The sequence below is a fragment of the Microcebus murinus genome, chromosome 8 (genome assembly GCF_040939455.1).
Source record: "Microcebus murinus isolate Inina chromosome 8, M.murinus_Inina_mat1.0, whole genome shotgun sequence".
Lineage (NCBI taxonomy): Eukaryota > Metazoa > Chordata > Mammalia > Primates > Cheirogaleidae > Microcebus > Microcebus murinus.
The window spans coordinates 3,161,271-3,173,644 of NC_134111.1; the positions used below are offsets into that span (position 1 = coordinate 3,161,271).

At 41.1% G+C, this 12,374-nt stretch overlaps 1 protein-coding gene across 9 annotated transcripts in view; it reads left to right on the plus strand.

Moving 5' to 3' along the window:
- Nucleotides 1-12,374, plus strand: part of SAP130 (Sin3A associated protein 130) — an 87,919-nt gene that overhangs the window by 49,501 nt on the left and 26,044 nt on the right. For 7 of the 9 annotated variants that reach the window (XM_076005428.1, XM_076005435.1, XM_076005432.1 and 4 more), the window contains exons 14-15: nt 240-417; nt 5,061-5,165. In XM_076005428.1, coding sequence (XP_075861543.1) covers nt 240-417; nt 5,061-5,165 — 283 coding nt within the window. The remainder of the gene's footprint in view (nt 1-239; nt 418-5,060; nt 5,166-12,374) is intronic. The other 2 variants (XM_076005430.1, XM_076005433.1) reach the window with 1 other exon arrangement.

Sequence of the window (12,374 nt, forward strand, 5' to 3'; positions counted from 1 at the left end):
GGTTTTAGGCAGATAAACATGTTCCTGTCCCTTATATTCTTTTTTTTTTTTTTTTTTTTTTTTAAAAACCTTGGTCACTCTTTGATGTCCCTTATATTCTTAAAGTTGGACAGGTAAAAGTAAAACATGGATATCTAATGTTGGTGGTCTCATTATTTTTATTTATGGCTTATGAGATATTTTGTTTCTTCTCTTTCCCTCTCTTCATTGTTCTTTCCTGTTGCTTCTCTTTCCTCCAGCAGTGGTGTTGGCAGATGGAGCCACAATTGTAGCCAATCCTATTAGCAGTCCATTCAGTGCTGCTCCAGCAGCAACAACCGTGGTGCAGACCCACAGCCAGAGTGCTAGCACCAATGCTCCTGCTCAGGGTTCATCACCCCGGCCAAGCATACTGCGGAAGAAACCTGCCACAGATGGGTGAGTAGACTCCATACTGCCAAATGACACCTAGTTGTGGTTGTAATTGGTGTAAATGATAGGAACTCATATCCAATGCTGGTAGCAAACTAATCTCTCATTTTCTGTGGTATTTTTTAATTTCTTCCAAAACAACTTGACCACAGGGCATTCAGTAGAGCCATGCCCAGCTCAGATTATGGGTTATTAGGAATCCTTGAGTCAGTGGGGTGTCAGTTTCTGAGCATCTGTCTCATACTGCTCTAGTTCTCTCCAGTTCAGGAAGTTCAATCTTAGAAACCTTAAAGTAACTTATAATTTACCCATCAGGCTTGTCTAGGTAGTTACATGAACTGATGCCATTTTTTCCCCCCATTATTAAGCATGAATCATTGCTAAGGGCAATTTTCAAAGTGTACTAAGACTCACATTTATTAGTGGGTAGTGTTTTGTGTTGCCATGTAAGCCTCTCAGTCCATGGATCATAGGCAGGAATGTTTTGTGCTACAGTGTTAAACTTAAAGTTTCTGAAGGTGGGTGATGAGCAGTCACATTACAGAGAGCAGTTTCTGTGGCTCAGCTGAACTGATAGTATCAATAGCACAACATTAAAGCATAGTGCTGACTTAAATTGCACTTGGGTTGATACAGGGTTTTCGCACAGAGCTTTGCACAGACTGGAGTCTCTATCTTTGCTTATTATGAAATGAGACCTTCTTTAAAGGATAAAGTAAGTAACCTCTTTAATAAAAATGTAAGGTAAAACTTGTGGTTAAGATGGCAGATTGGAATGAGGGGGTCCAAGAAGAGAGGCTAGAAGCAGCCTGCATATACCATTCTCATACAGAGGATTCAAGGTTGCAAGAGGCTCTCCACCTTCAGATCACTCATCTAAGAGAAAGCATCATGTTTAAAAGAGAGGTGACAGGAGGCACCCAAAGGGAAGGGAAGGAAGAGAGGGCACCTGCTCTGCCATTTGGAGGCGCACAGGGAAGATGAGTACACACATGGGGAAGGCACAGAGGGGAGAATCCTGGGGCTCCACACTCCCCCAGTGATCATTGCTGTTCACCTGCAGGAGGGACTTTCCACTGCAGAAGGTCAAAGGACTGACATAGGGAGGTATCTGGTGACTGTGCAGAGCCATTTGTGACCCACTGGCTCACAAATCCTGGGTGCTATGGCTGGCACCATCTTATAACCCTAGACCCAAGCACCATCTCTACCAAGGGTCAGATTTATTGCTGCTACCTCCCCATTGCCCCTGCCAGTTCATGGTAGGGGGTGGGAACAGGGAGGCTGGGCATTCTTATGAATCCCGTGGGCAGGTGCCACACAACCTCATTGCAGCACAGGGACGTGGCCATCCAATAGTTGCCACAGCCCGTCCGCATGGACAGGGCTGGGCTCAGACAAGCACCCAGCCAATGAATAGTAGAGCCAGAGGATCCAAATAGGGCAGCTCTCCAGCTGAGTGAGCTGACAGTCACCACTGCCTGAGGATTGGGGTGGAGCTGCACTCAGTCTGGAGCTCCATTGAGAAACACGGCACCAGAGGAGCAGAACGGGGCAGCTCTCAAGCCATAGAGTTGGGTGGGGCTATGCTCAGGACAAAAGGGCCAAGAAATGCCATTGCCTGCATGTCTAACCCAGACAACTCTCAAGCTGACAGTCACTGCTGCCTGTAGGATGGTATACAACTGACAAATGCTGTCATCTGTGGATCTGAATGGGCAGCCCTCAGACTGGTACAGGCCATCAGTTGCCACTGCCAGAGACTGTGAGTGGGGCTACACTCAAGCCACAAGGAGCAACAATTGCCATCACCTGTGGATCTGTGTGGGGCAGCTCTCAAGCCATCATGAGCAGACAGTTGCCACCACCCACAGGCATGAGCGGGACTGCGCTCAAGCTGGTGTGGACTGACAAATGCGACAGCCTGCAGATTTGAATAAAGCAGCCCTCAAGCTGGTTTGGGCTGACAGTTGCCGCTGCTGACAGAACTAGGTGGGGCATTCATTCACTCTGCAAAGCCGAGACCACCAGTGACAACCAGGGAGGAGATGCAGGAGAGCAACAGCATTAAACACTCACATTACATCCACCTATCTTGGGCAAGGTCAAGTCTCCAGAGTAGGACACAAATGTGCCATCCAGGGACCACTCCTTGTTTGCACTAAGTAGGAGAGTTCCCAGCAGAAGAGAACAGGTGGGCTACAAGCTTACCTGTCATGAGCCTGTCTGAAAGAAGAGATTTCAGATGAGAAAGAACCAGAATGACAACTCTAGCAACATGAAAAAACAAGCTGTTTCAACAACCCTAAAGGATCACAATAGGTCTCCAGTAATGGACCCTAACATACAGGAAATTGTTGAAATGTCAGAAATAGAATTCAGAATATGAATGACAAGTAAGATGAATGGAATTATAGAGAAAGTTGAAAACCAACGCAAGCCAAAAAAATGTTTCAGGACATAAAATTAAAAAAAGAAAAACTTGCTAAAGAGATAGACAGTATAAAAAAACATATAACAGGACTTAAAGAAACAAAAGAGTCATTTAGGGAATTTAAAAATATAGCAGAAAGCCTCAACAACAGGCTAGACCAAGCAGAAGAATTTCAGAGCCTCCCCTTTTTTGCACCCTTCCTTTTGCTGCAACAGTGGATTCACGGCCAAGTTTTATCAGACCTACAAAGAAGAACTGGTATGAATACTACAGAAATTATTCTATAGCATCGAGAAGGAGGGAATCTTCCCTAACTCATTCTATGAAGCCAGTATCACCTTGACACCAAAGCCAGGAAAGGACACAACAAAAAAGAAAACAACAGACCAATATCCCTTATGAACATAGATCCACCATAAGTCTTAAACAAAATACTAGCAAGCCAAATTCAGCAGTACATCAAAAAGATAATTCATGATCAAGTTCGTTTCATCCCAGGGACGCAAGGATGGATTAACATATGCAAATCAACAAATGTGATTCACCACATAAGCAGAACTAAAAACAAAGAACATATAATCATCTCAATAGATGCAGAAAAGCATTCAGTAAAATCTTCCACACTTTCATGATAAACCATGAACTAACTAGTCATAGAAGGAAGGAACATACGTTGAAATTATAAAAGCCATTTTTTTGTTTTGTTTTGTTTTGAAACAGAGTCTTACTCTGTTTCCTGGACTAGAGTGCTGTGGCATCAGCCTAGCTCACAGCAATCTCAAACTCCTGGGCTCAAGCAATCCTCCTGCTTCAGCCTCCTGAGTAGCTGGGGCTCAATTCAACTAAAGGTTTCATCAGATTTTTTTCTTTTTTTTTTTATTCAGTTTCTTGTGACAAGATTATTGGTGATTTAGTTGTTTACCAGCAGATAGATAATGTCTGATGGTCACCCTTTTTGATATGTTAGTAGCTGCAATGATCAATACCTGGGTCCATTGATGATTAGTTTTGGGAAACTGCTGTATCCTGGTTCCAGCCATTTTCTCTCAAACCCATTCTCATTTGGCATTTGTTCCTACCACTCTACCAAAACTAAATACGTCAAGATTAACTTCTACATTATTAGCCCGATGGGTAATTCTCATGCAGAGCCTTAAAGAGCCTCTCTATTGCATGACACAGTTGATCTATAACTCTTCCTTCATAAACTTTTTTTTTTTTTTTTTTGAGACAGAATCTCGCTTTGTTGCCCAGGCTAGAGTGAGTGCCATGGCGTCAGCCTAGCTCACAGCAACCTCAGTCTCCTGAGCTCAAGCGATCCTACTGCCTCAGCCACCCGAGTAGCTGGGACTACAGGCATGTACCACCATGCCCGGCTAGTTTTTTCTATATATATTAGTTGGCCAATTAATTTCTTTATAGTAAAGACGGGGTCTCGCTCTTGCTCAGGCTGGTTTCGAACTCCTCACCTCGAGCAATCCACCCGCCTCGGCCTCCCAGAGTGCTGGGATTACAGGCGTGAGCCACCGCGCCCGGCCCCTTCATAAACTTTTTTCACTTGACTTCCAGGAACTTGCTCAGATTTATATAAATACATAGGCATAAAGGCAGGTACGGGCCAGGCACGGTGGCTCACGCCTGTAATCCTAGCACTCTGGGAGGCCGAGGCGGGAGGATTGCTTGAGCTCAGGAGTTCGAGACCAGCCTGAGCAAGAACGAGATCCCGTCTCTACTAAAAATAGAAAGAAAATTAGCCAAACAACTAAAAATAGAAAAAATTAGCTGGGCATAGTGGCGTGTGCCTCTAATCCCAGCTACTCGGGAGGCTGAGGCAGGAGGATTGCTTGAGCCCAGGAGTTTGAGGTTGGTGTGAGCTAGGCTGACGCCACGGCCCTCTAGCCTGGGCTACAGAGTGAGACTCTGTCTCAAAAAAAAAAAATAGTCACGGTGGTTGCTTCCTGGAGAGAAACTGGCAGGAAGCAGGCAATGATGGGGAAGGGACCTGCTGTATTTTGTTAAAAGCCTTGTAGTACTATTTGGCCTTTTGAAAACGTGCCTATGTTATTTGCTAAAATAAAATCCATTTAAAAAATACATGGTCAATGTAGTGCTTTTGTTTTGCCACAAGTATGCCTAGCAAATACATATCTTATATTTCTTATCCTTTAATGTCTTTAGACTGCTATTTTCCAGGTTTATCTCTTATCTCTTTCAGAATGGCAGTTCGGAAAACCCTCATTCCTCCTCAGCCTCCTGATGTGGCTAGTCCTCGAGTGGAGAGCTCTATGCGGAGTGGGTCTGGGTCACCTAGGCCTGCAGGGTAAGCACCTAAGTGTTCTTATTACTCTTGTTTTTAATTACACATCATGGCGGGAGGGAAGAGTCTAATAAGTGTGTATCTTTTTAGTGTATTTTCCACCTAAACAACCTGCACACATTTCTCAACCTTTCTGATCCCTATTTGCCTCATTGATGAAGTGGGCACAGTTTTAACATCTACTTCATAGGCTTCTTGTGTATTTAAATGAAATGATGCATTTGGGGCAGGTGCAGTGGCTCACGCCTGTAATCCTAGCACTCTGGGAGGCCGAGGCGGGAGGATTGCTCAAGGTCAGGAGTTCAAAACCAGCCTGAGCAAGAGCGAGACCCCGTCTCTACTATAAATAGAAAAAAATTAATTGGCCAACTAATATATATAGAAAAAATTAGCCAGGCATGGTGGCGCATGCCTGTAATCCCAGCTACTTGGGAGGCTGAGGCAGCAGGATTGCTTGAGCCCATGAGTTTGAGGTTGCTGTGAGCCAGGCTGATGCCACGGCACTCACTCTAGCCTGGGCAACAAAACAAGACTGTCTCAAAAAGAAAAAAAAATAAAAAATAAATAAATGAAATGATGCATTTAAAGGACTTAGAACAGAGCCTGCCTTACAGCAAACACCCAATTGTTACAGCTTATCAAAATGGTTTCATGACAGTAGTTCATTTGTGCTTTTTATTTGTTATCTTCTTGATTTCAAAGGTAATATTATATTGGAAAATGTAGAGAATATAAAAATGTTTAAAGTAAAAAGTAAAAATCTTTGTCTACTTCCAAACTAACCTTGCCGATCCTACTTCCCAGAATGATCAGAATGATATTGATTGGTAACACTTCTGACAAGAATCTTTCCACTTTCTTTTTCTATATACGCAATAGATATTAATAGTTTAATTCTTAAATATGAAGTCTTGCTGATTAGGTTGTTTTAAACCTTATACTTTTTACTTATATCAGTAATAGCTTACTATGTTAATATTATTTAGATCTATTTCTTCATAAAGCTGTTTTCAAGAAAAAAATTACGAATGCCTTGTTTGTACCAAGTATCACTTTTGGATCTGGTGATAAATTAATATAACAATGATTAAAATAGATGCAAAGTTTTCATTCCCACTCTGTTGCCTGGGCTAGAGTGCCAAGGCGTCAGCCTCGCTTACAGCAACCTCAAACTCCTGGGCTCAAACGATCCTACTGCCTCAGCCTCCTAAATAGCTGGAAGTACAGGCATGCACCATCATGCTCAGCTGATTTTTTCTATATATATATATATATTTTTTTTTTTTTTTTTTTTTTGAGAAAGAGTCTCACTTTGTTGCCCAGGCTAGAGTGAGTGCCGTGGCGTCAGCCTGGCTCACAGCAACCTCAGTCTCCGGGGCTCAGCGATCCTACTGCCTCAGCCTCCCGAGTAGCTGGGACTACAGGCATGCACCACCATGCCCAGCTAATTTTTTGTATATATATTTTTAGTTGGTCAATTAATTTCTTTCTATTTTTGGTAGAGACGGGGTCTCGCTCAGGCTGGTTTCGAACTCCTGACCTTGAGCAATCCGCCCGCCTCAGCCTCCCAAAGTGCTAGGATTACAGGCGTGAGCCACCACGCCCGGCCTTTTCTATATATTTTTAGTTGGCCAATTAATTTCTTTCTATTTTTAGTAGAGATGGGGTCTCGCTCTTGCTCAGGCTGGTTTCAAACTCCTCACCTCGAGCGATCCACCCACCTTGGCCTCCCAAAGTGCCAATATTACAGGCGTGAGCCACTGCTCCCAGCCCTAAACTTACTTTCTAATTAGTTTAGAGAAGTAATAGATATATGAGGACAAAGAAACTGTAAAGGGAATAAAAAGTGATGGGAGGAAGAGGGTGATGATTTACAGAAAGGCTTCTCTGAGTAGAGAATGAAGGAGTAAGCCCATATGCTCTCCAATATGAGAATGTGTCAGGGAGAGGAAAGAGCAGGGCCCAAGACTCTGATATAGGGGTACTTGTAGTCGTCACTTTGCATGTTAGTGCAGAAACATAAAAATGGCCACGCAAGCTGAAATTACAAAGTGATTTTAATCAATGGAGAAAATTACAATTATTCTGTGACCTTTGAAAACTGTGTGAATCTGTGAAAATACTAAAACCTGCCTTACTGTCAGTTGTAATATATAGAGAATTGAAAAAATAATGAAACTATTATTTACTTAGTACCATATAGTTTAAAGTACTAGAAACACAAGAGTGGTTGGAACAGTGCTTGCTTTCTCATTGTCTAACTTAGAACAGCACAGAAATCCTTCTAAGCATTGGCAAATTGTCATACTCCTTTCTAAGTTTGGATCCACTTCTAAAATCTTACCCTTTGTATTTTCAGTGTTGTAAAATATCTACAAGAGTTCCTTTAATTTGAATTTTTTTTGCCAGGATCACTTCTAGGGGCCTCTTTATCCTTTTAGTCAAAATTACCTGCTTTCACTACTGCTTGGACTCTGGGTGTACATTTGTTTTTTTTCTTTTTTGGGGACAGAGTCTCACTCTGTTGCCTAGGCTAGAGTGCTGTAGCGTCAGCCTAGCTCACAGCAACCTCAGACTCCTGGGCTCAAGCGATCCTCCTGCCTCAGCCTCCCGAGTAGCTGGGACTATAGGCATGCGGCACCATGTCCGGCTAATTTTTTCTATATATTTTTAGTTGACCAATTAATTTGTTTCTATTTTTAGTAGAGACAGAGTCTCGCTCTTGCTCAGGCTGGTCTGTATCTCCTGACTTTGAGCAGCCCGCCCGCCTCGGCCTCCCAGGGTGCTAGGATCACAGGCGGGAGCCCCGCGCCCGGCCTTGGGTGTGCATTTGGCAGCAGCATCTTTCTTTATGCTGGCAGCTTTACCAGTTCATCCAACGACAGTCATGTTCATGCTGACCTGTGAAATGATGAAACCAACCTTTACTGGCAGTAAAAGATTTTTCTTCATTTTCCTAATTACCGTTTTATTTTAGTGTGGCAACCAACTTCAACACTTTGGCATTGAATCATTACTTTTTTTTTGTTTATCACTGTCTTCAATACAGAGTAGAAGTAAGTACTCCATTTCTTAGATAAATGGATTTCTGTCCCTAGTGCAATTTAAAAGATGATATTAAAATGAGTCTACCTTCTTTTTTATATTTATTGGATTTGTTTCAATACAGTTCATACCGCAGGTGTGTATAAGCCTAGGCTTCATTTTTTCTTCCCTTTGCTGGGCCATTTTCAAATCTAATCACATACATTTCTACTTCTAGCATTATAACTTTTTAGTTTTTTGCTGCATTTTCATCTATGTTGGCCAGCTCCCTCTTTTAACCTTCCATTATTGTAAAATTTCATGTTGGTTTTTCAGTGAGAAACCAGAACAACACAACTACATGCTTTACTGTCTTTGTGAACTGTTACTCAGATATGCAGTGATTGATCACCACTAGACTTAAAAAGAAGTGATTGGTCACTTGGATCATGCTGCACATGTGTCAAGTCCATAAAGATTTGGGGACTATAGAGCTAGCATCAGAGATTATATTTTATTCTCACAGTTAATATACACTGGTTACTGAAATTTGAACAGTTTTGTTGAGGGACTGGCATAATATACCTAAAAATACAATCATAATGATGTTATGAAATAATTTCTACAGTATGTGTACCAATTCATCTTTGTAGGTCTCATAAAGTTTGTCTATGAAACCATCTGGTCCAGAAGTTATTTTGTTGGGAGATTTTTTTATTGCTGGTTCAATTTCGTTACTTGTTATTAGTCTATTCATGAGTTCTGTTTCTTCCTGATTGAGCTTAGGGATTTTATGTGTTTCTAAGAATTTGTCCATTTCCTCAGTGTTTTCAAGTTTATGTGCATAGAGATTTTTGTTTTCTTTCTTTCTTTCTTTTTTTTTTTTTTTTGAGACAGAGTCTCACTCTGTTGCTCAGGCTAGAGTACAGTGACATCAGCCTAGCTCACAGTAACCTCAAACTCCTGGGCTCAAGCAATCCTCCTGCCTCAGCCCCCCAAGTAGCTGGGATTACAGGCATGCGCCACCATGCCTGGCTGATTTTTTCTATATATTTTTAGCTGTTCAAGCAGTTTATTTCTATTTTTAGTAAAGACGGGGTCTTGCTCAGGCTGGTTTCGAACTCCTGACCTTGAGCAATCTGCCCGCCTTAGCCTCCTAGAGTGCTAGGATTACAGGCATGAGCCACCACACCCAGCCTCAAGTTTGTATTTTGAAGTTGTAACCACCAGTACCTCAGAATGTGACTTTGAAACTGGGGATCATTGCAGATATAATTAGCTAAGATGAGGTCATACTGGAGTAGGGTGGGCCCCTAATTCAACATGATTGGTATCCTTATAAAAAGGCACAGTTAGGACACAGACACATAAATGCTATGTTACCATGAAGGCAGAGATTGGGTGGTGTGAAGGAACACCAGATTGCCAGCACACCACCAGAAGCTGAGAGAGGTATGGAATAGTCTTTTCCTCACTGCCCTCAGAATCAGCCCTGCTGACACCTTGATTTCAGACTGCTAGCTTCCAGAACTGTAAACTTCAGTTGTTTAAGCCACACAGTCTGTGATACTTTGTCATGGCAGCTCTAGCTAACTAATACAGGCCTTAAATCACCTGCTGAAATAAACCTTTCTTTTTCCTGATTGAATTACAAGGCAAAACCTAACTCTTCATTGTATACAGAGGCATACCTAGAACAAAGTAATTCAGGAAAGTTGAAATGGAATATAGGCAGTCTCTGGGTTACGGACAACGGCAGTCCATACTTTCAAACGGGCTCCCAAGTCCCCCATAAGGATAATTTATAATTAAGTAATTAAATTAATAATTCGGGAACTAGGCCACGCATATAAACAAACCCACGCATGGTGTAAGTGGTTTGTTGGCGCAGCTTTACGCTAGCTCAGAGTAGAGAAGCAGCTGATAGAAACACAAGAACATGAAGAATCAGAAGATCCAGAGCCAAGAAAGTTTAAACAAAAGAACTAGCTGAAGCCTTTGGTCTCACTGAAGCAGGATTTGCTAAACTTTAGGAGCAAGATGATAACACTAAGTGGTTTACAGAGGTTTACCATGCAGTTAGTGAAAATACATGCTGCTACAAGGCTATTTATGATGAGAAAAAGGAAAAGGCTGTGCCTGTGCAAACGACCCTCGACACCTGTTTCAAAAAACTGACTTCAGTGCTGAGCGCTCCCCTCCTCCAGCACCAGAATCGAAACCCACTCCCAGCACCCGCCCCATCCCTTCCGGCACCCTCTCCTCATCACCTTCCCATTAATGTCAACTGCCTTCCTGCCTCAAAAATGCCCTTCCAGTAGGCAGGACATGAATGCAACAATAAGTGCGTTAACCTTTAATATTTTTTTGAAGTTTCTGCTATCTCCTTTCTAAACTTTTTCTATGAGTTTGTCTTTGTGTTCTGTTTGTTTGCATTAAAAGAAAGAGGACAATAGTAACTTATTACAATACAGGAGAATTTTTATTACTGTATTATTATTGCCATATATGTGCTGTTCATCAGGAATCCAATTACATACAAATCCAACCTAAAGATGTTCTCAGGAACATGTCTCATCTGTAACCCATGGACTGCCTGTGTGAGGTAATAGTACTGTGGCATGCTAAACCTGACTTGTACTGAGTTACAAGACTCAACTGTTAAATTATCAGGAATTACATGAGCCAGTCGTTAAATATAGCCATTTAAAAAAAATTATATTAGTGTCTATAAACTCATAAATAAATTATATTAAAACAAATATAGTAAATACTTAAAGTCATTTCCTAATTATTCTAGTACATTTTATTATTATGGTGGAAAAAATGTATAATATATAATGCATAATGATGACTTCTCCCTTCCCAACTCCTCCACACTTAGCAATTTAGCATTGGCAGCTTGAAAGTGGTCTTGGTCAGAGTATTTATTCCACAGAAATTGTCACTGGTGTTTCATTAACTGTTTTACTGATCATCTAAGCCAAGGTTGGAAAACTTTTTCAGTGAAGGTCCAGGTAGTAAATTATTTTCAGTTTTGTGTGTCATACGGTCTCTGTCCTGAGTACTTGACCCTGCTGTTCTAGCAGGAAACACATAGGCAACACATACACAAGCTGGTGTGATTATGTTCCAAAAGAACTTTATTTGCAAAACAGTATTGGGCTAGGATATAGTTTTTCAACCCCTGGTCTAGATTTAAGAAAGTGATGAAGAAAATGTTAATCATACAAATTAAACTTAAAAGTATTGTTTTGTATGTAGCTGTTAAATTTTGAAGGAGCCAAAAATTTAAGGTACTATTCTTCACAAATTCAAAAACCATCATCTGACCCAGGGAAGAAGTCTCACATGTCATCATGAATTTTCCAGTTTTCCTTCTTTTATTGATTTTTAGCTCCATTCCATTGTAGTTGGAGAAGATCCTTTGTGTGATTTCAGTCTTTCTAACTTTATTGAAATTTGAATTTTGACTAAACATTTGGTATACCCTAGTGAATGATCCATGTGCACTTGAGAAGAATGTACATTTTGCTGTTGTTGGGTGGAGTGTTTCTATACATGTCTGTTAGGTTGCTGACCTTTTGTCGACATGTATTATCCATATTGAAACTGGGATATTGAAGTCTCTTACTATTCTTGTAGGACTGTCTATTTGTCCCTTTAATTCTCTCAGTGTTTGCTTCATATATTCTGGAGCTGTGTTCCTTGAAATGTAAAGGTTTATAATTGCTATATCTTTTTTTTTCTTTATTGTGGTGAGAACACTTAATGTGAGATCTATTCTCTTAAAGATAAATTTCAGTGTACTTTTCAGTATTGTTGATTATAGGTACAACATTGTATAGCAAATGTAGCACTTCTTCATCTTGCTTAACCACTTCGGTTAGGCGCTCACCAGCTGCGAAACCTTGCCCATAGCCAGCACTCATAGTCCGCACCATAGTCTGCGCTGTGCATTGACGACGGATCCTTTTTGCTCTTGTGTGATGAGGAAAACCTTAAAGCACTGAAAGCTTGTTTAACTTTACAGGCAGCTTCACTTGTAATGTAAGTCAGAATAGGTAACATATACATATATGTTTTTATTACGTTATTTTTAAATATTCATAATTTTATTTTGACAAATGAAAAATTAGAAAAGTCTTATCACGGCTGTCGACTGAAGTTGACACTCAGTTCATCTGT